This window comes from Maniola hyperantus, chromosome Z (genome assembly GCF_902806685.2).
Source record: "Maniola hyperantus chromosome Z, iAphHyp1.2, whole genome shotgun sequence".
Taxonomy (NCBI): domain Eukaryota; kingdom Metazoa; phylum Arthropoda; class Insecta; order Lepidoptera; family Nymphalidae; genus Maniola; species Maniola hyperantus.
Window position 1 is genome coordinate 8,946,241 of NC_048564.1, and position 27,742 is coordinate 8,973,982.

Genomic DNA, 27,742 nt, shown 5'->3' on the forward strand with positions numbered 1-27,742 from the left:
ATATTATAGATGGCGCTGTCGTCATTAGCTTGCCATAAATTAGTGTTGCACTGCACATAAAGCTGATGTTGAAATATCTTGTAGTTACCTACGATCTGGAGTAAATGTATTCTGTGGTTACGATAGTACGGAACCTTTCCTGTGCAAGTCTGACTCGCACTTGACCGGTATTTTTCAGTGCTTTTGATTCATACATTTATTATATAAGTGTGTAACTACCTATTTCATTTGATTTATAAGGAAAAAAGCTAATACATTTAAAAAAAAAGCTCGAAAATTAAAATCATAAAATAGCAACACTTGTTGGCGTGGGTTCATGCAGTCATTGTTAGCGATTTTTATTAGCGTGGGTTGGTTGATTATTTTCGGATAATCTAGTGCATAATTATTGGTGAGTATATTATGTTTCTTACAATATAACTAATATTTTTGTAGTAATAGTCTAATTCAGTTGGTCGAGACGTAGCTTACTTCAAAACAAGAAACAATGCTTGAAGATAGCGTTATTTTTTTTTTCTTATAATAATTTTAACTAAGTTTGGTGAATGCGTGAATAATCATTTGATTTCAAAGTTAGTGCGAATGTTTAAATGACAATGATAAACTTGTCTAATACGAATCAGTGTAGCGTTAAATGTTATGGCGAATATCATGAAGAAGTTTGTTATTCTGTGGTTCAATACTGCATGTGGATTACGGACTATATCCTGCACGTCTTGATGTTGAATAGCTGCTTCTTGCCTTCTTCATTAAGTCCAATTGGACTACTGGCACTTGCAGGTTAGACTTCCAATTCAACCCACATGCATTATACGATAAGAATAACTACTACTGGAATCTGTCTCTGCAACAGAGTATGATAATATTTATCAGGTATGGCTTAACTAATAAACTGAATAACAAAAAATATACTTATTTAGTCATCTTCTAATGCTTTGGAGCATCTTATGTATGATTTTTCCATACAACAATAATGTCATAAAACAGTCACTTTAGTGTTTGGGACACTTCTATGTTCAGTGTTCGACCTTTTTAGTTTTTAGTATCAGTATTTGTTAAGTCCCTGAAATGTATCACACTTATCCATACTAATCACATTCACTAATGTAATAACTGCCGTACTCAGAGTCGCTTAATCATTACTTAAGTTTAGTTAAAACGAGACAGAGCTATTTATGTATATCTCTCACATAAATCTGTTTTGTTTTAACTCAATCTTAAGTAACGATTAGCGACTCTGAGTGTGGCAGTTATACTATAAAGGCGAAAGTTTGTATATATATGTGTGTATGTTTGTTACTTTTTGATGCAGAAACAACTGGACAGATTTGGCTGAAATTTGGAACCGAGATAGATGGTATCTTGGATTAACACATAAGCTACTTTTATCCTGTAAAAATCTAGAGTTCCTGTGAATTTTTTTAGACAATATATCCACCCTGATGAAGTTGCAGGCATTAACTAGTTAACTATAAAGCTATTTTATTCTGTATACTTACTTAACTATTACATTCCATAATTTATTACATTCCATATCAATGCTTTATGACAAATTTTGTATAAACACTAGCTTAAGCTCGCAACTTTGTCTGCATGGAATACTAAAATTTCATATCCATATTTTAATGGATGGTTTTTTAAAAATAATTTAAGGTTGATTTTTCTAAAATCCTTCCTTAGCGAATGTCTGTGTTAAATAGCTATCTGCATGCCCAATTTCAGCCAGATCCATCCAGTAGTTTGAGCTGTGCGTTGATAGATCAATCAGTCAGTCAACCTTTTCCTTTTATATATTTAAACTAGCTGCCCTGGCGAACTTTGTTCCGCCTAACTGTCGATTAACATTTTTTCTCTCCGTAAGAACCATGCTCATACTTCAAGGAATATTATAAAAAAAGAATTAGCGAAATCGGTTCAGCTGTTCTCGAGATTTGCGATGAGTAACACATTTAGTGATTCATGTTTTATATATTTAAATTTAGATTCAATCAACTATTTTACCCACACTTTGCCATCCCCAACAGCTATTTACAAATAAACACTAATTTAAAATCAACTCATACACAAATGTTATTGATTACACATAAATAGTTTATAGTCACTGTGATAATACATGATTATGTTGCAGATATCTTTAGCCATACAAAATGTCACTTTATAAAAATTGATAAAAATAGCTTTTCATCTAAAACTGTAGGTTCATTCTGATTATTGATAAAAGACGAAATTTTTTATCACATACTATTTAGTATGAAACAGAAAATCATATAATTTTTGTTAAGACAATAACATTCACTTGTGTACACTGTACATGCTTAGTGAAGTTGAAGAGAAGTGAGCTGACAAAATTAATAAATAATACATGGCATTTTTTGTCACTATGAATGCATATTTTAATACCCAGAATATATTTTTATTTTATTTTTAGGGTTCCGTACCTCAAAAGGAAAAACGGAACCCTTATAGGATCACTTTGTTGTCTGTCTGTCTGTCAAGAAACCTACAGGGTACTTCCCGTTGACCTAGAATCATGAAATTTGGCAGGTAGGTAGATCTTATAGCTGACATTTGGGGAAAAATCTGAAAACCTTGAATTTAGGGTTATATCACACAAAAAAAAATTAAATTGTGGTCATGAACTAATAATTAGTATATTCAACTTTTGAAGTTTAATTTCTAATTAAAAGTGAAACGACTTTGCCTGTAACGACTTCCGGATATAACGACGAAAATAGAGTGGTCCCTTCATCGTCGTTATACCCGAAATCCACTGTATTTCCCTAGGTGGATGCTACGCTTGTGCATTAGAGCAGGACAATAGCAGACGATGTGCATCAGAGCCTCGACATACTCCTGGCACAGTCTGCTATTGTAATAATAATAGTCATAAATCATTTATTTATTTTGCTCACATAATATGGTACATATATATTATTTACATGGGGTTTTAAAAATTAGGTAATCACAATATCCTGCCAGGCATGGCGTGCAAAATTAATTGAACCCAGCATCTCATCTCACCTTCTTAAAATATTATTAATATATAAATTATTAATATCTTAAAATTATTAATTATTCAAATATCAATGTTGTAGTTGTTTTGCAGGATAGTTTCCGCACGATAGCAGATGATGAGTATTTTATGAACAAGTGCTATTTTATATTTTCTTTATGTTATAAAAGTATTCTTAAGAAGGTATACTGCAAATGCGAAAATATTTTTATTGATATAATTAAGGTCTAATTTTTCAATCACCAACAATCTTTAATGTCTTTAAAGAAACTCATCTCGCATCGCAAATTAATGAAATGCAATTTCACTCTACCTGGGCACCTGGTGCACTTCAACCGTCCGTTGTGTCAGATCCTTTTTTCCACGCACATGCAAACTGTGGAATCAAGTCCCTTCGGCGGTGTTCCCCCTAGATTGTAACATAGGGTTGTTCAAGAGGCGGACCAACAAATTCCTGAAAGGCCGGCAACGCATTGGCGGTTCCTCTGGTGCCGCAAATGTTCATGAGCGGTGGTAATCACTTAACATTAGGTGACCCGACCCGCCTGCTCGTTTGCTCGCTACTATTTTTATTAAAAAAAAATAGTCATACAAAATGGTTTTCTTACTGACCGTCGTAAAATCTATAGGGAACTTCCCGTTGACCTATAATCTTAAAATTTGGCACGAAGTAAAGTGGCACAAAAAATCGAAAATTATTTCAAAACAATATTACGCGGCAAAGTAAATACTTTAATGAAACTGAACATGCATCAATCTATTGAGACCTGATCTTCTTCACTCTGGGCTGGTTTCCGCACTTAAACGTTTCCGTCTGTTGTGCGTGGTAAAACCTGATCTGCCTGCTGTGAATGTATACATAAAAACATCGAATTTAAAGTTTCACTTTTAATTAGAAATTAAACTTTAGTTAAGAAATTAAATTTAAAAACTGTGTATTTGTATTTCAGATAAATAGTGTAAGGGAGGTGAGCTGAAAGAGAATCTGAAATCAAAACTGCATAGTGCAATAGACTTTGCACAAAGGTAAGTAATCATTTTAGTACTTAAATGTTGTAAACTAGCCTACGACTTGGTTCGCAGGGCTATCGATTTTTAAATATCCTATGGGAACTCTTTGATTTCCCGGCTTAAAAAGTATCTCATAAAATATGTCCTTTAGAATGCAAGATATTTCTGTGCTAAATCTTTTCAATATCCTACACCTAATTTGCTAAAAGTCCTCGGACTGATCGCAAATCACAAAATTAAAAAAAAAAAAAAAAACTTTTCAAAATAAGTAGTTGATAAGTAACATCACTTTAAAAATACGTGCGCGTAAAGAAGCTGTGATAGCCTAGTGGATTGGACGTCCGCCTTCTAATAGGAGATCGGGGTTCGATCCCGGTCAGGTGCCTGTAACTTTTTGTAGTTATGTGCGTTTTAAGTAATTAAATATCACTTGCTTTAACAGTGAAGGAAAACATCGTGAGGAAACCTGCATGCCTGAGAGTTCTCTATAATGTTCTCAAAGGTGTGTGAGTACATAATATTATATTTTATTTTCTTTAGTAGGCGGAAATAAGCGTAGCAATATCGCTAAAGTAATAAAATATGTATAACAATGACTAAATTTCAGGTCATTATGTCGCAACAATACAGCCTGAGGTGGAACAACCACCAACCCAACTTTATATCCATGTTTGGCAATCTACTTGCATCAAAGAATTTGGTTGACGTCACCCTTGCCGCTGAAGGACAGCATCTAGTAGCCCACAAAGTTGTACTGTCTGCTTGCAGCACATATTTCCATGTGAGTCTTAAACTTCATTTATTAAGCAACAACCCAAAAAGAGGGGTCTCGTCCGAAGATTTGGTGTATTTCAGCCTCCAGGACAGGCTAGGTTTCGCAAAAGCTACAGCATCGTAGACCACATCCACACTTTACGGTAGATTATATAAAAGAAAAAGAGCTGTGATAGCCTAGTGGTTAGGATGTCCGCCTTCTTATCGGAGGTCGGGGGTTCGATCCCCGGCACGCACCTCTAACTTGTCGAAGTTATGTGCGTTTTAATTAATTAAATATCACTTGCTTTAACGGTGAAGGAAAACATCGCGAGGAAACCTGGATGCCTGAGAGTTCTCCATAATGTTCTCAAAGGTGTGTGAAGTCTACCAATACGCACATGGCCAGCATGGTAGACTATGGCCAAAACACTTCTCACTCTGAGAGAAGACCCGCGCTCTGTAGTGAGCCGGTGATGGGTTGATCATGATGATGATGATATAAAAGACTAGAGAAGAGATGAGGGCTCTGTGATGGATGTGTGGCTTAGTTATGACAGCACATATGAGTAATATCAGTCAATCGCGATTGTTAAGCAATGTTGACCCTAGTTGATATCTGGATAGGTGATCGTATTCGGAAGTCCGAATTTGACCTTTTCGTTTCCTCCGTGCCTTGGAGAGTTAAGAGAAAAGTTACAAGATAAAATTGTTAAGTAGTGTAGTAGAATTAAGCGAAAAACACTTTAAGGTGAAGTGAAGGTGTAAAAAGTAAGTGTAACAAAAATGGTTCTTATAGTAAATGAAAATAATTCTCCTAATCATTATACTAAAAATTAACATTCTTACGGTTGCATACAACGCGTTTTTATGAGATTTTTACATATATTCTACTGAAATTAAGGCCCATAAAGTTGCTTTATGGGCCTTATTTATTACTCAATTCGGATGTATATTTTGTTACATTTAGTTTAATCTCAAACAGAAATTCTACTTTACTAAAGGGCCACATAGTTTAGATACATATATATTTTTAATATCTTAATCAGACCTATTTATTATTATTTAAAAATTAGTAATTACCATTTGCAACAAAAAATGTTTTTTTTTTCTATTTACCTCAAAGGGTCTTTTCGCTTATATCTACGATACAGTATCGTCAGTGGTTTGAAACCATTAGCAGTGTTAGTTTGCGTCTCTTTGTGCGCATGTGCGCGATTCGTGCATGTGCAGTTGCTTAACTTGAAGTAAATTTCACTTGTCAGAGGCCCTGACATTTGCTTCAAGTGCACGAATCGCGCACATGCGCAAAAAAGAAGTACCAAACGAACACGACTATTGTCAACATATAAAATCAAAACGAAGGAAACAAATATGTACTAAAAAGCATATTACTTGTTTCAGTCATTATTTGTAGACAATCCTTCACATCACCCAATAGTTATTTTGAAGGATGTCACGTTTAACGATTTGCGCACAATGGTGGATTTTATGTACTACGGGGAAGTTAATGTTACTGAAGAACAGTTGCAGCAGGTAAAACATTAGAATATAATATTCTAAATAATATCTGTCCCGGCTGTACTCACTCGAAACGGCGCGAACGGACTCCCTTGAAAAAGGACCCTGTATGGGTTCGAAACTAGTCGGGCTAACGTCGACTACACACGTGAGTACAGCCGGGACAGATATTATTTAGAATGGAAATCACTCACGGTAGTTTAAATGCTAGAATATAATATAATATATTTTTATTCAAATAAACTTTGACTTTGAATAAACTTTTGAGTGCTTTTGAATTATCAATATAATTTACCACTACTGTTTTAGCCGCCCCGCTAGACAGCTTTGAACACGCAAATGCCAACTTTGCTGTGTAGCATGATAGCGTGTTTCCAAAATACTGTTACTACGTTGCTTATGTTTTCGAGTGCGTAATGTTTTTCAAATAAGTCTTCAAATCTTTTCACACGACTCTTTCGACAATGCCTTATTATTACAGACCTGTTGTCTACATAGTAAAGTACGTCATAACATTCCTATGACTTAGCCAGGTTGTAATGTACTGAAATCCCATTACTCCTTAAGAGATGCAATGCAATTTGACTAAGTTCCTCCTTTCTAAGGAGTTTCTAGTTCACTATTGCTGTCTCGCATACCCTTAAATAAAATTCCCTCCAAAGCTTATCTGCAAAACGTTATATTGTGATGTTATTGAATTAAATATTTATTTAACTTGAAATTAAAATGTCGGGGGGCGACGATGATGGCAGCAATAATTTAACTACTTTATTTATTTAAGCATACGAAGATTTTGATTTTCGTCTCGCGAGGTGTATTTTATTTTTATTTTTATTCAGATACAAGTTAGCCCTTGACTGCAATCTCACCTGGTGGTAAGTGATGATGCAGTCTAAGATGATGTATTGTCTTAGTCATGGGCGCCCCTAAACCCCGCGCTTCACTCAGGATTCTAGATGCTCGTTTTATTTTAGAGTAGAGCTCGCTATGCTCGGGAGTTACTCTAAAATCCCTCGTTACGCTTGGAATTTATCCCGAAGCCTGTGACATTACATTACTCCTATGTTGAATAATAATCTACTATTACAAATTTGTCTGGCGCCTTTAATATACTAGCAAATTCAGTTTAAGCAGGTTTATTCAAAATACTTATTTTTGGGTTTCTAGGTTTTGGAGACTGCTAAAATTTTAAAAATCAAAGGTCTGACGGAAATGCCCGATTCAACGTCTTTAACTCGTTCACAAGGATCGGCAACCGACTTCTCATCTGTTGATAACACGACTGAAACTCAAAGGTCTGCCGTGCCGTCCGTCTCGCCAAGCTCGCCTTCTACTAGACGAAAAAGGTACGTTCTGTGCGCAACTTCTTGAAATGTATGGTTCGTAAAGTGGAACCACTACAATGCTATTTTTACTTTAGTTTTATAATTTGTTTAGTATTAAAGTAAGGAAACATGTAAATATGATAGCGCTCTAACTGTAAGCTCAATTTAAAAACCTTTGCTTACCAAGATACAAGTGCTACAAGCTACAAGTGATTCGCAGGACAGCAGATGTATGACGTACTAAATTGTAATCTTTTATGTGCAGACGTCGAAAAAGTTCTTCGGGCTCAATGAATTTAGTGACGGATGACAACAGGAGTGAGGAGGGTGGACAGAACTTAGAAATGATGCGAGACGCCGTTACGTTAAGCAGTGTACCTCAACAGAAGCGAAGAGAACTTGATGAACGCATGGACCATCCACAACAGGTATACATTAATATACATAATATGTATAGCTGATCGTGCTGATTCACTGACTAACTGACTCACTCACTGATCAGCTCTCCTCTAAAATTTTGTAAGAAAAAAATATTTTTTTCTCTGATGGTTTCGTATAAAGTACAAAAATTCATTCAGAGGAAAAATATGGAGAGAGTTGTTGATTGAGGATTTCGGAGACGGGTGAGGAGCACGGCCAGGGGTATTGGAGCACACCAGGGATAGGTGGGAGGTGCTCAAATCACTCGAAACCTCATCCAATTGGCAGTGAGCTGAAAAAAAATAAAGGTCTTTTACTGATGTTCGTGTTTGCCCGCGCTTCGACTGCTTGCGGAAAAGTTTCCACGTTTGCTTGTTAATAAATATTTATTTATTCACAGCATAATGTTAATGTGACTTCTTTGTTACAGGCAGGAGATCCCACAAATATCAATATAGATCAGCTGGCGATGGATGCAAATGCAGTGGGAATGTCACAAGGTTAGTAGATCTTTTCTGTCTTTTATCATAAAATAATAAACAGAACATTAATCCAGATTTGTATCATGGTGTATGGCATTCGGTCACGTAGTGCCGTCGTATATCATGATAATATACATGATGTTAACTAAGACGCATCAACGTATCACAATTTTCGACTCAAGTTTTGAATATATTAATACTTAATATTCACGAGTATTTTTCTTTTTTTAATAGACTAGCGCTTGGCTGCAATCAGAACTGCTGGCAAATGATGTTGCAGCCTAAGATGGAGCACGCTTGCCTAGAAGATGCCTATTCACTCTTAACTTGAAGGTGCCTATATTAAAAATGGAGGGGAAAACTTAAGCGGGAAGAGCGATCCTATCCTAGCGGTTCGAATTAGAAACGAGGAGGCAAATCGCTTGCCTTTCCTAGTACAAAGCCGGAACTCCACTTTGCCAATTCAGCTTAGGACTAGGCAATCCTGAATCAGATATATATTAATCCTGGAATAAAACAATTTTTAATGCTTGCAGTGCTGTTCATTTTTTTAAATAAACAGAAATCAAATTACACGTAAACGGTAAATTACACAGATTTTTCTTATGAAATATTATTTCTTTAAAATACATCAGTAAGAGAATATATTTTGTTTTCTTCGCTTTTGAGTGTCAGAAAGTCAGAACAGGGGTAATATTTTAAAATACATATGATACAAATGAACTTATACTAACGTCGCAACAAATACTTGATTTGATTTGTGAAAGTGATTTTAATTGTTCATGTGGTCCTACTGATTTTGATTGCCAGTGTAAAACACAGCCCTAAAATCCTAATCCAGTGTATTTGTAACAATTATTTTTCCGTTCAATGTTACAATATTAGAATGATTTTCAAGTGTTTGAGAATGGATTATTATTGGTTATTTTATTGTTACACGTGACGAACAGGCAACTGAAGTCATATTTTTCAATACACAAAAGTACAAGCAACGACGAAATCGATAAACGCGGTTGATACGGACTTGAGCAACACCAAGAAATATAAAAATTTATTCTTTAAATAAATTTATAAAAACTTATAATTTAAGTTTTTTTTAACTTTAATATGATTTATGCCAAGATTATCAACTTATGGTTTAAATTATTATTTTTTAAATTTTGGTAAACTTACTATTTATTTAATAAGCATACGGTTAGTTTATATATAGTATATACATACAGAAAAAACTAAAAAAAAGAATAGTTTGTTTTAGTTAGTAGTGTTTAGTTTATGACAGTAGGGCATCCCCCCACGACTCACCTCATAGCCCTCGATCTGTCGCGAACATTACTTATAGGGAAGCAATGAAAATGTGCGTATAACGTATGCTATGGTTTAAATTCTACATGTTACTAAGCTTATACAATGATGACCATTTGATTTGATTTTACGCGTTGAGGGGTTCCGCTCCATGAAACTGTTCATTAGATCTTCACAGAAGGCGAAATGTGTCTTAGAAGCGGTGTTGAGACACATTTCGGATGTTCAGAGTCAAGTTTTGACCTCAAAAACTATAAATTTGTTTATTTATTTTTTAATATTATAAAAATTAAAGATATTTTAAGTGTATCACGCATAGAGTTATGACTGGTATCACGAGAGCCAAAGCACGATTGGCACCATTTGGCAAATACAAAGAAATCGCTAAGTTTCCCCAAAACACACATTTTTTTACACGACCATTAGGAGAAAACCAGTTTTATTTGATTGATATAAAAACCAATTTCAATAAAATTTCGTATTTATTTTCAACATTTAATACACTAAGGGATTACAGTTTTATTTTATGGTAACAGAGATAGAATTATAAATATAAATATTTTTAAAAAGCGTGCAACAAATTTGCGCTCGGGCGGTCCAGACTACCGCTCTCGTACCCCGTCAATTGTCCGCAACGCGTCTTAGATAGCACCCGTGTACAACTTCAATCCCATTTTGCCTTAGAATGGATCTTACCTGACAGCAAAGCAAGAAAAACTGTTACAATCGATTTCGATTTGACGGAGTTACTTTATTAGCAATATATGAATTGAAATATTACGAATCAGTCTCATTTTCGCCCTGGTTTATGTACTAGGTACTGATTTCAAAAAAGGCACAGAAATGGCTGAGTACAGTCAATATCCATTATCCATGTCACTGTCCTAACTGAAACTCGTATTATTTAAATATCTAAAACAACAAGTTTTAATTTACTGGTTTTCCCCCTAATCGTATTTATTTTGTTTGTTTGTTTTACGCCTTTATTCAGGCAAAGGTAACTCGACAATGCAGCTTAGTGACGGTCCTTATGTGTTCCATTGAAGAAGAGCAGATTCAAATAAAAACCTATGCCTATAAAACAAAAAAAAGTACTTTTTTATAGTACTTTGTACTAAAAATAACGAACATTTTGTATGACCATATCTAATGTAAATAGTACTATTATATCTATGGCTGGAGCGTTCCTTTTTATTCAATTAAAGCTTTTGATTATACCCTGTCCGTAAATGTGATCTTTTGCTTATTCTTTTAAATGTAATTTGAATATTGGGCACAATGTTTGAGAAAGAGTAAATCCACTATCACTTTTATCATCTTCCACTGGATTAATGTACATTATCCATCATATTTTACTTTCCAGGGAAGGGAGATCAATGAAATCTGTAGAGTAGTAAAACGCATTTTTTAATTTTTATTGTATTAAGGTCATAGTTCATTAGAGCCACTCGGCACCCGACCTACACCGCCTTGCCTCATGCGGTTAGTATTCTTTATTTTAACTTCTATGGATATACGCTCACTTCATCAACTCCGTAGCGTCAGCTGATCGCCTCGCTCGCTGACGCTGCGGAGTTGATGTAGTGAGCATATGCCCATAGAAGTCCGTATAAAGAATACTAACGGCACTAGATGAGGCGGTGCAAGTCGGGTGCCGGGTGGCTCTAATGAGTCATGACCTTTACAAAATCATTTATCTCTCTTCCCAGGACAATGGAGTATGTTGGAGCATACATACCCCCGGTATTCAAACGCTTGTCTCGGAGGCGGTGGGCTCCAACCTGACCAGGGAATGTACCTCAATAATGTGATAAATCCACATGGAGACCCAGAGATGAACCATTACGGCCAGGCGCTCGGTGTGCCGGGTCCCGCACCGGGTCCCAGCTGCGTCGCAGAAGCGCAAACCGTACAGGCCGTGAATCAGACCCCGCAGAAGCGACGTAGGGCGACAAATCCGCAAGCTGAGGAAAACTTTCAAAGGGCGTTGGAAGCGGTTCGTTTCGGTGGAATTGGATTTTGCAAGGCTGCGCGGATGTTCGGTGTTAACAACCGGACCTTATGGCTGGAATATAAAAAGAAAGGTTATCCAAACAATCGGCCGAGCATAAAGAGCCGCATCAAGCGCGAGCATGTGACGCCGCCGCCGGAACAGAAAGACGAGCAACCGCACCAGGAACAACAGATGGCCTTGCTCTGTCCGCCTCACCCTGTACCTGTCGGGTTCATCGATCCGCGCCCCGTAGACTTCCCGCTGCAAGTGAACAACTCTCCCCTGAACATCATCAACGGTGTGAATTTCCCGATGCAATAGAACGCGGCGTGCGGGGTGCAAGGCGACGATTGCTACTCGTTGTGACCCGAGTGGCAAGGCGGGGAGTGCGGGCCGCTGCCCCTCTCGCCGCCCTTGCGCCCCCCGACGCGCTACGATATCTATATGCATATACCTTTGTAAATATTGTTACCAATATATCCAGTATTACTTGATGCCCAGTCGGCTATATTTGTAAAGACGTAACAGTCCGCGAGCCTTGGTCGAGCTGAAGTTATCTTGAGTATGCTGATACATACTTTTTAAAACACGCTTCTACAGAGGAGTTACTTTTGAAGCTAGGTTTGAACTCTTCCCTGTAAAGGGGTTTTCAAACATTATCTATTTTGGATTTAATTTGAACAAAATATATATTTTACTGCCTTCTTACGCACACGTAAAATTAATATTTTCTTTCCAACTTATCTAGTATGCGATAGTCCTATTTTACGACACGACTAATCGTTGTACCTCTGTAGCATCGTGCTTTGGTACATATGCTGCAGGCTCGACTTGACCAAGGGTTTTTGTGCGTACTTTAACTGAAAGTAAGCACCAAAAGTATTGAAAGTATTGAAGTGAGTGGACGCGCGGCCGACTCACGTCCATTAGCCATAATCAGTAAGGTATGTTTAGATCTCATAGCACTGTAAGTTTTAAAGACAGTTATTTGATATCAGCTTTTTATAATTAAACCGCTTTATTGTAAGAGTATTGTATAAAAGGAAAGATGTGATAGCGAATTTACTATAAAGTATTGTAATAGAATAAATATAATAGATAGAGATACTTATTTCGAGACCAGTCTTAATCAATATATTTTTGTGATAATTTCATACATATAAGTTTATAGGGACTTTTGTATTATTATTATTACTTTATCTAATAGTCCATTTGATAATCACGTAATTAAGAAATCAATATTTTTTTTAGATCGTGCAATGATCACAAGATAAGTTTTACAAAATTGTAACCTCTTTATTTAAAAATAGTCACAATTATAATTACCTCCTCTACAAAAAATATTTTTTCTCACATAATTTATTATATTGACCTGTATTACATTTATACCTTACTGTAGGTTACATAACAAGGGATGCACTGTAGACTCCTTTTTGTGTAATAAATTCAAAATACTTTAAATCTTAACGGACTGACGTACTTTTGGAAACAACTTATTGCTTTTTAGCGTTTAAACTATCGTGAGTGATTTCCATACATATATCACACACCAGCTTTACTCACGAGTTTAGTCGACGTTAGACACGTGAGTAAAGCCGGTGTGTGATATATGTATAACTTATTACTTATTTTGTATTATGTTTATAACTATCTATATAACCTAGTAACCTATAACCTATAAATTAATGATACCTGCTATCATTATTAACGCCCTATGTGTAACCGCCTATATTAATATAGTCCTACTTTTTAATGATATTTCCGTTTCGGATAATACTTGGCGGGCCCCAAGTGTCCAACCGTACTAAAAATCTCAAGTAACTTCTTAATTGACAGAAGGTGTCCTTATACATAAGTCGCAGGGAAGTAATATAACCGCCTGGCAGTTACCGACAGAAATTCAAAATTTACTTAATACTTATTTATACTATATTTACTTAATATAATTTATTTAATACATTTTTGGTAGATTTCCGCGACTTTGTCTTAGTGTTAGTTCAACTTAACTTAATCATAGTTGCACCACAATACAAGATTTTTCTGTTCGGTGTAATCTCGTTAATCTATTAATTTCTATGCGTTGTAAATGTGTCGACTACCGGCAAGTTACTTCATAAATCTTGTACCTTTTACGACTAGCATCAATTTTAAGCTATATTGGCAAGCACTACTAATACATTTAGGTTTATAAAAATAATGCACACTGGAAAATGTCCTTCTAAATAAATCTAAAATCTTTTTTTAAGGTACTAAAAATGACTGAAATTTACTCATGAAGAACAAATTTATAATTTCAAAGTCGACAATCCCAGAAGTTCAAGTGTTCACTTTACATCTCCATCATAAGGCTCTTACGGCGATTACGCACTGCACTTCCGTCATCCGAGTTCCATCCGTCATCCGTGAGAATACATACAGTGTGACATATATCATAAGCTCCCATACAAAACAAAAAATAACGTATTTTCACGGACTCGGATCGGATGAGTGCGAAACCGCCGTTACCATTCTATTTTTTAAAAAGTACTCTTTTAAAATTACAAATGAGTCTAAATTAGACTGATCTGCGACATGCCATCAGATAGTTCTTAAGTCCACCTCCCATCTCCATCATCAGACTCTCAATGTTACCGTACTCATCTATTTGTGATGACATTTCGAAATTGGACATTTAAAAGTACATAAACCGGAAAAATAAGTTACAAATTATAACGGAACAACGAACAAGTCATTTAAAAAGTTTCAAATGCTTTAGTCTCTTCTAAAATTAACTTACAATAACCAAAAGTGAAATGTATGGCGTATGAAAGTTCCTACAAGAGATCTATGTCCAGCATGGGAAATTGTAATTTACTTTGATCTCACGTTATATGGTATATTTTATGTTCCTAGAGAACTAGAAATTACGATAGACTAAATAGAAAATTGCCCTACAAGGCCTAATTCCAAGGCCTTAAATATCTTAATGTCGATTGATTAAAAATTATTCAAATAAAAACACCCTGACGAAGTCGCGGTTACTTGATAGTTTTAATATTTAGGCTGCTACCAGGTATGGTACAACGTAGCTTTTAAACCAAGACGTGGGTAATATTATATTTTATAATATTGACATCTCCAAATTGTTTTCAAGAAAGCGAAAAATGTATGATAAAAATTACGATGGTGATCTCCTTTGTAAATATAGTAGGCATAAATCTTTAATACTAAAAAACATTAGTTTCTTGCATTTATATAATGTACATAGTGTTGGTGGCAATTTCGTTACAATATGATTTTTTTTCAATAATATTAGCAATGTTTACATGACTAACATTCCCTATTCCTCTCCAACTAAGCGTTGTGCTAGGAGTAAATACGACAATAGTGCAACGGGTGGGTTTTGCACCGCCGACCTTTGGATTTCAGTCCGCTCCTATAACCGTTGAGCTATTGAGGCTTCCGATTTGCTCATCGTTGGGAATGATAGATAATGGAGTATTGAAGCTTGTGAAGAAGCTACTTTAGGTAGCAATGTGACCTTTTCGAAAAGACAAGTCCAATTAGTTATTAATTAATAACGCTTCACTTTGATCAACTTGTGGCACGCGAGCAGATGATATATAAAATTCCTGCCGTTAACACTCTAATAGTTTTATTTACAGTTGGTTGCAAGAATATCGATAATTTCCGGACCGAAAAAGAAAAGATTTGAAAATGGTTGTATAAGAAAGTTTAGTTGTTTATTCTTTTTGTAACTGAATATTATAATTACTATAGGTTATGATATAAGATTAATAATAGTTATTCTGTCATTAAATATGCTGCCAGTGTTTAAATGATTTTGTAGTTACAGTTATTATTACAAAATGCCAATGTTTGATGTCACAGCCTTCAATACAAAATAAACTACGTAGTTCAAAATTTATATTAGAGTCGAATTTCTCCATCTATTAACCAAATGACAAACATTTTTTATATAGATGATGCCCGCGACTTCCATTCCAGGCATTTTATGGAAAGCGCGGATACCGTAACTCGTGTCCGATTTTATTTAGGCAACCTTATTCTTGTCCCTTATGCTAGCTGCTCTAAATTAGTGTATATTTCTTTACTCTAACTAGATTTCATTAGGTAACCTATTCGCAATATTTTCGTTTTATATATTGCATTGCAATATTCATAAAAAATACTTTTTATTGGATTACTCGGCGTATGAAGTTGAATATAATTATTATTTATAACGCTAAAAGATCAATATTTGTAACTTTTCATCACATGGCATAGCATACGTCTCAAGTATACACTGAATTTATTTTATAACTAAAAATATTTCTTTATTCAGTAAAATTTATCTACCTTCTCTATATATAAAAATGAATCGCTAAATGTGATCGCAAATCTCGAGAACAGCTGAACCGATTTCGCTAATTCTTTTTTTATAATATGCCTTGAAGTACGAGCATGGTTCTTACGGAAAGAAAATTTAAAAAATTTGAATCGACTGTTAGGCGGTACGAAGTTCGCGGACGATTTCTGTACATTAAATATATTTTGAAAATTTTAATCGGAGAAAACATTATTATCGATATTGACTCCAAAACAATTTTTTTTAGAATTTTTGTCTGTCTGTATGAGCGCGCATCACGCGAATACTACTTATCGGATTTAAATAAAATTTGGTAGTATCTGTCCCGGATGTACTCACGTGTTTAGTCGACGTTAGCCCGACTAGTTTCGAACCCATCCGGGGCCCTTTTTCAAGGTAGTCCGTTCGCGCACGCGCCGCGGCGCATCAAAAAGCGGTTTCCACGCTTAGTAGGGTAGTAGCATCCATCCATTGTCACGATTGAAATTCGGGTGGCGGCTAATTTCGATCGCTTCCCGTATCTTCCGCGGTACTAGAAACTTTTCCCGGGACAATACGGAAACCTTGTCGAAACGTATGTAGTGCGTCGTACCCGAATTTTGGATATGTTCTGCTATTGCTGACAAATTGCTATATAGTTATGGCCACAGTCACACGAAATCATATACACACCGGGTACGTTAAGAGGATCCCTGTCTTTAGGTGAGCGCAGCATACTCAGCAGAGTTTTTCACGCTAAGACAAGGGCATCAGTCGTGGGACAGGACACCATTAGCTCCGCTTGCCTGGATTTCAGGGGCGGTTCCAGCGATGACGGGAGACAATCGGCAGCTGTCTCCCCCCCTCCCCCCACTCCAGCCACTCTCACAACGGGCTCTACGGGCAGCGGCACGCGCGGCCCGCAGTCAAACCCGCGGCGCGTGCGCGAAGGGACTCCCGGACTAATTTGGTAGCTGATTTAATTTGGTAAAATGGTAAAAATTATTGGATAAAATTTGGTAGCTGAATTAATAAAATTTGGTAGCTGATTCTACGGGTTTATATAAAGGGCAGTTTTTATTCCGAAAAAAATTAGAGATTGTTTGGGATACGGGATCAATTTTTTTATAGATTTTACTCCATGACTTCGTCTAATAACCGATTTTCACAATTCCTTTTTCTTTACAAAGTTTGTATTGTCAGGTTGGTACCGTGTAGGTTTGGTGAAGATTTGATGAACAGTTTAAGAAATAGTGGAAGGAAACCCCCAACGGGTAACCACCGCAAATCGACCGCCATCAGTATAATAACTTAGTAAAAAGAAGACAACCATAATACATAGCATACAATACATTTTCATTTCTTCCCCATTAGTAACAGGTTTGTTTCCGGTAAAATAAAAACTAAATATTTATAAGTAGGCCTATTATTATTATAAGTAGGCCTCTTTTATTTAACCAAAAAAAATTATACACGACGTTATCCAAAATCTTATTGCATGTCTAAGTTTACACAAGTTCGTGACGTGTGAATTCTCTTTAAAATTATTAGACTAATGAAGGCATTTCAAATAAGTAGTCGTTTATAATAGTATTTATTGAATAAGTTTTGTGTTGTACAAGTGTGTACTGCTAGTGTACTATATTTTATAATTATGTATTTAGATGATCATAACAAACAACGGACACCTACACCTACACCAGCCGCCGCCACAGACGGAGATACCAGCCTTCCACGAGCCATGTCTAATGATAATAAGAATGGGCACTTGCCTTGTAATTATTGTGATCGCTTATTCATGTACAAAATTGCACATTTCAATCATGTAAGGGCACACAGGCGACGCAGATTGTTAAGACGTAAGTTCAAGTTAACGTTAACTGCTAGTGCCAAAATTGTATAAAGATTGTCAAGTCAAACGTTGCCACATCCATACTAAATAGCAGATACGTACGCACAGTTAACGTTAACTTGAAAAATTATAGTGATCTCAAAACAGTATAATGCGTAAATTTTGAGACAAGACTCGCCATATTTGCTCGATGTGTCAAGTGTCATGTTAAAAGTGCAGTTTACCACACTAAACATCATACTTTTGACATGACAGTTGACACATGAGCAAAATAGCTCAAAAACTACGCACTATTATAACTCGTAAGATTTTACACCTCACGCGCCATTTTAACTTTGTGTCAAATTTCATGTGAAAAGTACGATTTTTATTTCAAAGGTGAACCATAATTTTGACATGACAGTTGACCCATACAGTTAAAATAGCGTGTGAGGAGTCATTTCGTACGGGCTATAGGTAGTTTAATTTGAAGTTGCAATATGGCAATTATGACATACAAATGTTCAGTTATAACCTTTGGTAAAGTTCGGTATCCTTTGATACATGAATATAAAATGGATGGAATCCCTATTCCCAGAGTACAGAACATGAAAGACCTAGGTGTAATTTTTGATAAAAAATTGACCTTCCATGACCATATTAACACCGTAGCAGCTGACTCATTTCGAAGATTAGGATTTGTACTACGCAACTCTCGGGAGTTCCATAGTCCTTTGGTAATACGATTACTATATTACGCCTTAGTCCGAAGCAAGCTCGAAACAAGCACCTGTGTCTGGCATCCGTACGAGGCAAAGTACGGGCTTATATTAGAAAAAGTACAAAAGGCCTTCCTAAGATACCTGTATAAACGTTGCTATGGATATTACCCTTTCCTATACCCAACCAAATTTCTGTTAGGTTGCTTAGGTTTCAACTCCCTGGAGGTCAGACGCATTTGCGACCAACTGAAAATTATGTGTCAAATTTTGCAAGGAGATGTTAATGCTCCAGAACTTCATGACCAACTGTGTCGCATACATGTCCCTGAATCCAACAGTAATCTTCGTCCACGAAAAAATAAACTTTTCGTGGTCCCACATCATCGCACTGTTGCTAGATCTATGTCACCTATACCCCGTTCATTAGCATCATTCAACGCGCTTTTGGACAATAATGCTCAATGGGACCCATTTAATGATGGGTCTATAATACTGGTTCGGGAGTTACTGAAGTACGCTGAGAGCATTGCATGAATATGTCATTCAATGTTCTCAGCGTACATATTCAAAATTCTTAGATCTTTTATCGTTTTGTATTTTATGTCTTTTTTCTTGTACCTTTATTTGTATTTAAATTTATTATTAATCATCTAGTTAGTGTAAGTGGCACTGCCGTTCTAATTAGATATAAAATAAATAAAATAAAATAAAAGGCGGTTAGCGTAGGTCGTACTACTAGTACTAATATGTCAGACTACGAATTAAATACACAAGCTCTGAGCAGAGATCTGTTTTTGTACTACAGTCATACGCTTCATGTTCAGATTCAACTACTTGTTTTGTGCGCACAATACTTAATCTTTGGGAAGTCAAACACAATGCCGATGATAATTACCCGACTTCCTAAAAGGAGGTGGTGGAGGTGGATTCGGCCCGTTTTTTTTATTATTACAATATTGTGTTTGTGAGATCTCTAATTAATAATAGACTGATTTTTTAAATTATTTTGGTCAATGCTATTGTAATAGACAGAGTTAAGTTTATGGTAGTTATTTAGTTAAATGGAAAATGTGTGTACTACTATTACTTTTTTCGAGAGGTTTTGTTTTTTTAAACGTGTAATTTGTATGCTCTTTATAAGTGTTACTATAATTTTCAAATTACCGGTTTATAAACTTGGGCAACAATCTAGAAAGTGTCCAGTTGATAGTGAGTGCATTTTATTTTCTTCATTGTTTACATATTGGCGATAATCGCCTCGATTCTTCCTGTAGAGTCTCGACTAAGAGTACAGTTTAAAGCAAGCAAAAAAAATTAGGGTATTGAACAAAATTCTTTCTATTTGGCGTAAGACTTATAATATCGGCGCCATGCAAAGATTTGAACATTTATTTCTGTAGGCTTTAAAATTTAAAGCTTAAATCCATTAAAAAACTGAAATATAAGGTGGCAAAGTAAGAATGGTCATTTACACATATTTCCTTAAATTTCTCTCTACGTGGTTTTAAATTATAAAGTACGCTTATTGTACTTTTTGGAATACAAAAATCTCCCAATATCTGCCGCTTTACCCCATATTAAGATTCCACGACATAATTCTATGAGAATAAGCAAAATATTATGTCTTAGCAGTATCTATGTCAGTTAATTATACACGATTGTCATAAACGAGTTGAGCAGTCGCCTGTGCTCTGAGCGGTTGTGCGGTTGAGTTGGCAACAAGTGCTGTCAATTAATCTGGCGCAGGTAGCCCCCTTCCTATATTGCAACTGTGGTTGAATTGCCTACTGCTTGATATTGTTCAATTGGTCAAGCTGCCCGTGTATAGCCACTTTTATCGAAACTTTTCACATTATATCATAGTAGCCTTAATATTTCAAGCCCTGTCTGGCGTCGATTGAAGTATCGGTTTTGTAAAATATGTGGTGTCGATTTATGGTCGTCCAGTGATAAAAAATGGGAACCTCGCGGCTCTATGCCTTCAACCAATAATAATTGAAGGTAATATTTAGTTTATGAATCATGAAAGTTCTTCATATATATATATAATTTTTTTAGTCTTTTTTAGTTATGAGAATGCTCAACAACATTGTGGTGGTATTAGATAAACTATGCGTCTAAGTATAGGAAAATCATGTAATACCAATATGTATGACTCATTCTGTGAGGCATTTATACTAAGCCATATTGTGCGAATACTAAGGCCAAGACATAAGAAACATATTTTACTTTGTACTTAAATATTAAATCATATCATCATTTATTGTTAGCCATTATAGGCTTTGTGGTTTAATTAATTAGGAACCATAAGCTCGTCATATAATAATAAAATTGTTCTTTTGTAATAAGTCCCAAGTCCGGGAGGTTGCATTGCAAAAACACGATCATTTCATCCCTCACGATTCAGCTACTTGGATATAATGGAAATCGTGTTTGGAACGTTGCCCCCCGGTCTATAATATTATGTCAGAAACAAATCGCACAAAATCTGGTCCTTTAACAGCATGAGGTGTGTTCTACTTAGAGTCTAGGCAGACTTAACGCAAATTAGACTGTGTTATCCTCGATGGTATAAAATCCGTTTGCATGAATATTTACTGATTTTAAGATCCGTTTGCATGAATATTTACTGATTTTAAGTTTAGTTGATTACAGATTGAGCACAGAACATTAAAAAGATAAGGGTGGGAACGATAAGCGTGTGCAGAGGATGATTTTCGCAATATGTTATATATTTTTATTACAGGTTAGGCTTGTGCTTGATGAAAACCATGCCTAATGGAAAGAAATGATGAGATCTAGGGTGGAGCGCCTTGAAGGTACTTACGTTGTACGTGGTACGTTAGTTTTTGCGCCTGAGTGTAAGTTAAAAAAATATCGTTTCCGCCCTCCTTATCTCCGAAATAAGCAAAATAAAAATATAAATAATAATTGTTCGATCTAGCACAGTTTTTTTAGAAATCAGCTATAAACCTTTATAACAAACTTAGTTGGGCGGTCCCAAATAAAAGAGATTTTTTTTAAATCTCAATTTAGCCAACTAAATGTTTATATAGTTTCTTCCCAAGGTACGAAACCCTCGGTGGTCGAGTCTGACTCGCACTGAACCGGTTCTTTCTTAATAATATTTAAAATATGTATAACATTAATAAATAATAATGTTCATACAAATCCAGTATTATGAATGGTGATTGTCAAATTATTATTTGAACATTGTTGGCACAGGCACAGTGGATCTTAAATTGCGTTCTGATAAAACCAGCAACTACTTCAGTTTAATGAATACAAAACTACATGACTATTATAGATATGGAGAACGCCATTTAGAATCTGTGCTGATTAATTCCGTACTTTTCAATTAATTATAATATTAATGTTATTACCCATCTGTATTTAAAACCAAAATAGGTATTAAAATAAAGTAAATGATAGTTTTTTAAAAGCGTCTTTTTAATCGTAATATAATCTAAACCCCTCCTCTTGCACCTCTAACACATTATCCATACTAACATTATTAAACAAGTGTGACTGTCTGTCTGTCTCTGCCTTTCTGGTCCGCCTGCTACCGATTCTGATGAAATTTAGCATAAAGACAGTTTGCATCCCGGAGTCGGATATATCCGGAAAATTAAAAAGTTCCCATGGGTTTGTTATACAACCTAAATCCACGCGGACTTAGTCACGGGCATTATTTGGTAGTACCTATTCAAAACCCTTTATTGGTGTTATTGTACGGTGTTTTACGTTAGGCAGTGTTTAAATCTTTTGTTGTCACTTTTTCTTTTATACTGTAAAATAGTGGCAGCTACAGATTGAAACCATAATGAAACATTGTCTAATATAAAACACTGTCTGACTTTACAATCGTATAGGCGATATAAGAAAGACTATAGGTAGTCTTGGCCCGTTGCCTCGTTGGCCTAGTGTTACTCGTAGCCTGTTCGACTACAGGCCACGCCGTCCTGGGTTAGATTCCCGGGTCGAGACAACAAATTGCTAAATATTCGGATTTTCCTTCAAGAATTCTCAGTACTAGCCCGGCGTTAGGAAGTTACCTTGGACGAATTTGTCCAAGGGAGACCAGCCATACACCGACAGCTCAGCTTGAAGCAGTCAGGATGGACTGCTTCAAGCTGCGACTGCGTGTTGAACCACAGACTTCTACGTACGTACATACACGAACCGCTCAAGCAGTTGCAACTGCTGCGGGTGGTTGGCAGGCATACACTGACTGCTCGAGCTGTCGACCGCTCTCGCGCAGTTACCTCCGCCCGCGCTCCTCATTCCACGTCGCGCACGCTTCCCGCCCGCACTGAAATTGCTTGCAGCTTGAAGCTGCCATCGAGCAGTTAAGCTAACTGCTCGATGGCAGCTTCGAGCTGTTGATTCTGACTGCTCGAGCGGTCCGTGTATGTTGATCACTGGCTGACCGCTCGAGCAGTCCGTGTATGGCCGGCCTTACACCCCCGTGCCTCGTGCCTCATCTCTCCGTTCGTGTCGATTGCCATACCATTCGACTATGAACTATGGTGCACTACGGTAGCTCCCGCATAAATGGCGAATCTCTGTCAAAATTGGTCGCCTTGGCCGTAATTCGGTCGGCCTCAAAATTTTCTCATGAAGATTTTTCAAGAGTCTAAACTAGTGATACAACGAATACTTACCACTCTTACGAGTACGAATTCTACTATTTGGCCTATACGTCGAGTAGCTGAAAAGTCAAAGATAATAAAACACACATGGACGGGTGTGGTTCTCGGCAACGGCGTACTTCTGTCCTCAAATCAGCAACAGCGTAAAGAAGAAAGCGACCCGACTATACCGTACTATATATACTTATATAGTACTATAATATTTGGTAATTAAGAAAAATCTGCTATAATAATTTTGAGCGCTCATGAGCAGTTTACCAGATTCTCAATTCACCAGATTCTCAACTCAGCACATTCAAACTCACCAGATATGTATAACCAAACAAAAAATACGTATACACGTATATACGTATACGTAAGTGGGGATCCACTTTACATGTCCCCTACATAAATATACATATTTACCCAAAAATATATATTTATCACAATTTTATTTTACCACTTTGTCGGCGTGATTAATATTTATACCCATGCCAAATTACAGCTTTCTAGCACTAATAGTCTCTGAGATTAACCGAGGACGGACGGACGGACATGGCGAAACTATAAGGGTTCCTTGTTTACTACGGAACCTAAAAAACAACAAAACAAACAATCTTTAAAATACTTGAGTCAACATAACCTCACTTCACGTTGTTTGTCAAGATCTCACGTACAAATACATCTTGATAAACAAACAAAAGTGGCCACGGTGATAAGGACAAAAAATAATCATTTTGTCACGTTCTAATAAGAGCTTTAATGTATTTAGCTATCTCGTTTTTTCAGTAATAGTCACATTAAAGCTACTTCTACAGGTATTTGTTCTGAGCACCTTTAACATAACTAAATCGTACTTTTGACAACTAATGTTAAAATGGCGCGTGAGGAGTTAAATTTTACGCGTTATACTACTTTTGCAATAGTAAATATCAATTTTTCGGTTCGCAACTGTACATATTTAAAGTCCGTACAAAATGACTCCTAACGCGCCATTTTAACTCTTTGGGTCAACTGTCATGTCCAAAGTACGGTTCAACTTTAAATAAGGACTAAAATCGTACTTTTGACATGGTATTTGATACGTAAAGTTAAAATGGCGCGTGAGAACTCATTTTTAGGGTTCCGTACCTCAAAAGGAAAAACGGAACCCTTATTGGATCACCTTGTTGTCTGTCTGTCTGTCGGTATGTCAAGAAACCTACAGGGTACTTCCTGTTGACCTAGAATCATGAAAGGCAGGTAGGTAGGTCTTATAGCAGACATTCGGGGAAAAATCTGAAAACCATGAATTTGTGGTAACATCACACAAAAAAGGTCATGAACTAATAATAATTACCTAGTTAGTATTTTCAATTTCGAAGTAAGATAACTATATCAAGTTGGTGTCTCTCCGCATATACCTTATGTAAAATTGAACTATAATGCGTTACATATGACTTTTTACGTGCCAGTGTCCCATTGACATGACAGTTGACCCATAGAGTTAAAATGGCGCATGAGGAGTAATTTTTTACGGACTATATAAAACTTTTATCTTCTTTCATTGTTACTGAGGGATAATCTAGGTAGGTATGCCTACTTCTATCAGTCAGATCATAATATTTAACATCCTATTTATTGGTTTTACAGAAATATTGAGTTCCTCTTCTGGTGGTCGGCTGAGGCGTTCGAAGTACTTTAAACGTCAGAGCCGTGTGGAACCCGAAGAGAGAGAAGTGAGGAAGCAGATTTCTGAGCCCGCGCCGACTTCCACAGCGCCTATACTCCAAAAACATGAGTCCTACCCGCTGTATTCCGCCTCCAAGGTATAATACAATCAAATTATCAATCTTTCTTTAACGAAATGTAACTATACCTCTACTTATAATAAAACTGTAACTGGACGATTTATTATCGATATATCTAGACCCCAAAATTTTTTTTTGGAATGTTTGTCTCTCTGTCTGTCTGTTTGTACCTGCATCACGCTAAAACTAAATGAAATTTAGTACAGTGGTTTAGCTGATATAAGGGTTAACATATAAGGTAGGTTTATCCCGATAAAAATAAGGTTCCTCCAGGTTAGGGGATGAAGTTTTAGTTGATAACTAAGTCAAATCTGAACTGACTTAAATTATTCTATCTTTATTAGAAAGTGTGTACCATCAGGTAAGTTTTGTCTAATTTTGGTGAAAATCTGATAAATACTATCGGAGCTAGAGATGCCCAAAATGACTTTATTTTATTTCCTATTTTTGTTACGTTTCAAATCTAAATTTCACTGTAGGAACTTGCTTAAAGAAAAACATTTTGGAGCTGACCAAACCTCAACTTTTTATATAAATTCATTGTGCATCATTATTTTTCCAAGGGTCAATGCTTAAATTAAATAACTACCTACAAAATATCGCTGATTTTATTTCATAGTCAAAATCGGTGAGCGTTCCCAATAAAGTTCTTATTAAGACACTTTTTATCATTAAACTGACAATTAAGTTTTTCAACAACACGGCATTAAAGCATGTTCATGGCTTCGACAGCGACGGTCTCGCTCCGAACAATCGGTGAGCTCGCTGCTCATCCGGGCCGTGGCCGTCGTCGACCGGCAGCCGTCTACCACGTCCACGGTCACCTCGTTCGACAGCGTCGTGTCGGAAAGCGCGCCGCACACCCAGCGGGCGAGCCATACTCCCGCGGTGCGCTCCGGTCCGCCGCTCAGTTGCAACTTTTGCTGGAATTCTCGCGATGAGAGCGGACGAACCCTTCGCCGGAAAACACAATATCACTGTCCAGAATGTCGTACAAACTTGTGCATAGTGCCATGTTTCCATGAATATCACGACGGAACGTCAGAAGCGGACGCTACTGCTAGCGCGAGGTGAATCTTTCCAAAATTAATTTCTTAGAAAATCAACTTTCGGACATAATATACTGATTGTGCCCTGAAAGTTAATCTGTCTGTGGTAATCAAAGTCTGTATTAGACTTCGTCATGCGAACAAAATTACTGATAGTAGATTATGCGTGCACTAAATCGCATAATATAAAAGGTATTTAGCGTTTCCTGTACCCTGTATATAACTATATACTTATGCAATGCAATTATCTTCGAGTCCCTACACTCAGCGGGACCCCAATTCGTAGGCGAAAGTAGGTAGATCAAGTAGTTATTTGTTTTACCGAGTTTAACTTAAATCTCAATTTATTCGGTGGAAAATAATGAAATAAATACTTTTTTAAAGACGCCCTTCAGCCAGCGAGATATATTTTTTAATATAGGCTAAAAAGCTTATAATTAATTTAAAACTTTAGCTCTTTGGTCAATGTGGCTTAGGAAAAATACTTATTTTTCTATTTAACCTACTTTTGGAATTTAAATGTGAACTCTTCAGCTAGTGGAATTCACTTCTATGTAGGGTTGGCTTCCTAGAGTAGATATATATGCACGTATTGACGTGGCTTTAAATAATTGTTTTAAAAGACATTTAATTGTTGGCTCCTTAATAATTTTTTTTTAAGTAATTAAAATATCACTTGCTTTAACGGTGAAGGAAAACATCGTGAGGAAACCTGCATGCCTGAGAGTTCTCCATAATGTTCTCAAAGGTGTGTGAAGTCTGCCAATCCGCACTTGGCCAGCGTGGTAGACTATGGCCAAAACCCTTCTCACTCTGAGAGGAGACCCGTGCCCTGTAGTGAGCCGACGATGGGTTGATCACGATGATGATGAATTAATCAATTAATTAATTTAGTAACACAAAAATCACAATATGATATGCTTTCAAAGGGTATGATTCAATATTTTCCATGGAAAAAATCCAGTTTTAAGTTAAATTCGGTAGAACTACGTTCTCCTATGATGTGGGGTCCCGCTGAGTGTGGGGCACATTACCTTCTTAATACATTTTAATGACATAAATATCGTAATCTAAACTTTATTTTGTATGTGATTTTACTATAGGTTAGTGAAGTTTATGGGGTTGTTCGAAATTGTTGTGTAAGAAATTATATGTAAACCGTCTTCGATCAACAACAAATTTTTGATCGAAGATCAAGTACGTTTACTTACGATCAACAAATTGATCGTAAGTAAACGTACTTGATCTACGTATAATCATTATTATTGAATAAAGAATTATACATTTGTATAAGAAACAAAACAAGCAGGTAAATGTGAACATTTTATATACGTATATATGATATACGTTTTTGTTAAGTCGAATTTAAGCAAATAATTTTAAAACTGTTTGGTACAAGTTATGCAGTAAACTGTGAAAAAATTGTATTAGGACATACTTTTATTATTATGAGGAGAAACGTTTTTAAAATGTTATCTTTATTCTGTATTGAATAATATTAAATAGAGTCTATGTAGTGAAAGTTGAGAAAAATGGCGGCAAATTTAAATAAATCCCCGGGTTAACTAGGAA

General features: G+C 36.2%; 1 protein-coding gene across 2 annotated transcripts; it reads left to right on the top strand.

The window, feature by feature from the left end:
* The first annotated feature begins 297 nt into the window (after positions 1-297).
* LOC117995513 (longitudinals lacking protein, isoforms H/M/V-like) lies at positions 298-27,022 on the top strand. 2 transcript variants are annotated; one of them, XM_034983520.2, is made up of 9 exons: positions 298-391; positions 3,964-4,039; positions 4,632-4,805; positions 6,182-6,313; positions 7,466-7,644; positions 7,889-8,051; positions 8,474-8,543; positions 24,964-25,139; positions 25,854-27,022. In XM_034983520.2, the coding sequence occupies exons 3-9, from the start codon at positions 4,638-4,640 to the stop codon at positions 26,193-26,195; spliced, it is 1,230 nt and encodes a 409-aa protein (XP_034839411.1). In that variant the 5' UTR covers positions 298-391; positions 3,964-4,039; positions 4,632-4,637; the 3' UTR covers positions 26,196-27,022. The 2 variants fall into 2 exon arrangements, with proteins under 2 accessions (XP_034839411.1, XP_034839410.1); XM_034983519.2 differs by lacking the exons at positions 24,964-25,139; positions 25,854-27,022 and adding an exon at positions 11,537-16,957.
* The last annotated feature ends 720 nt before the right edge of the window (positions 27,023-27,742 follow it).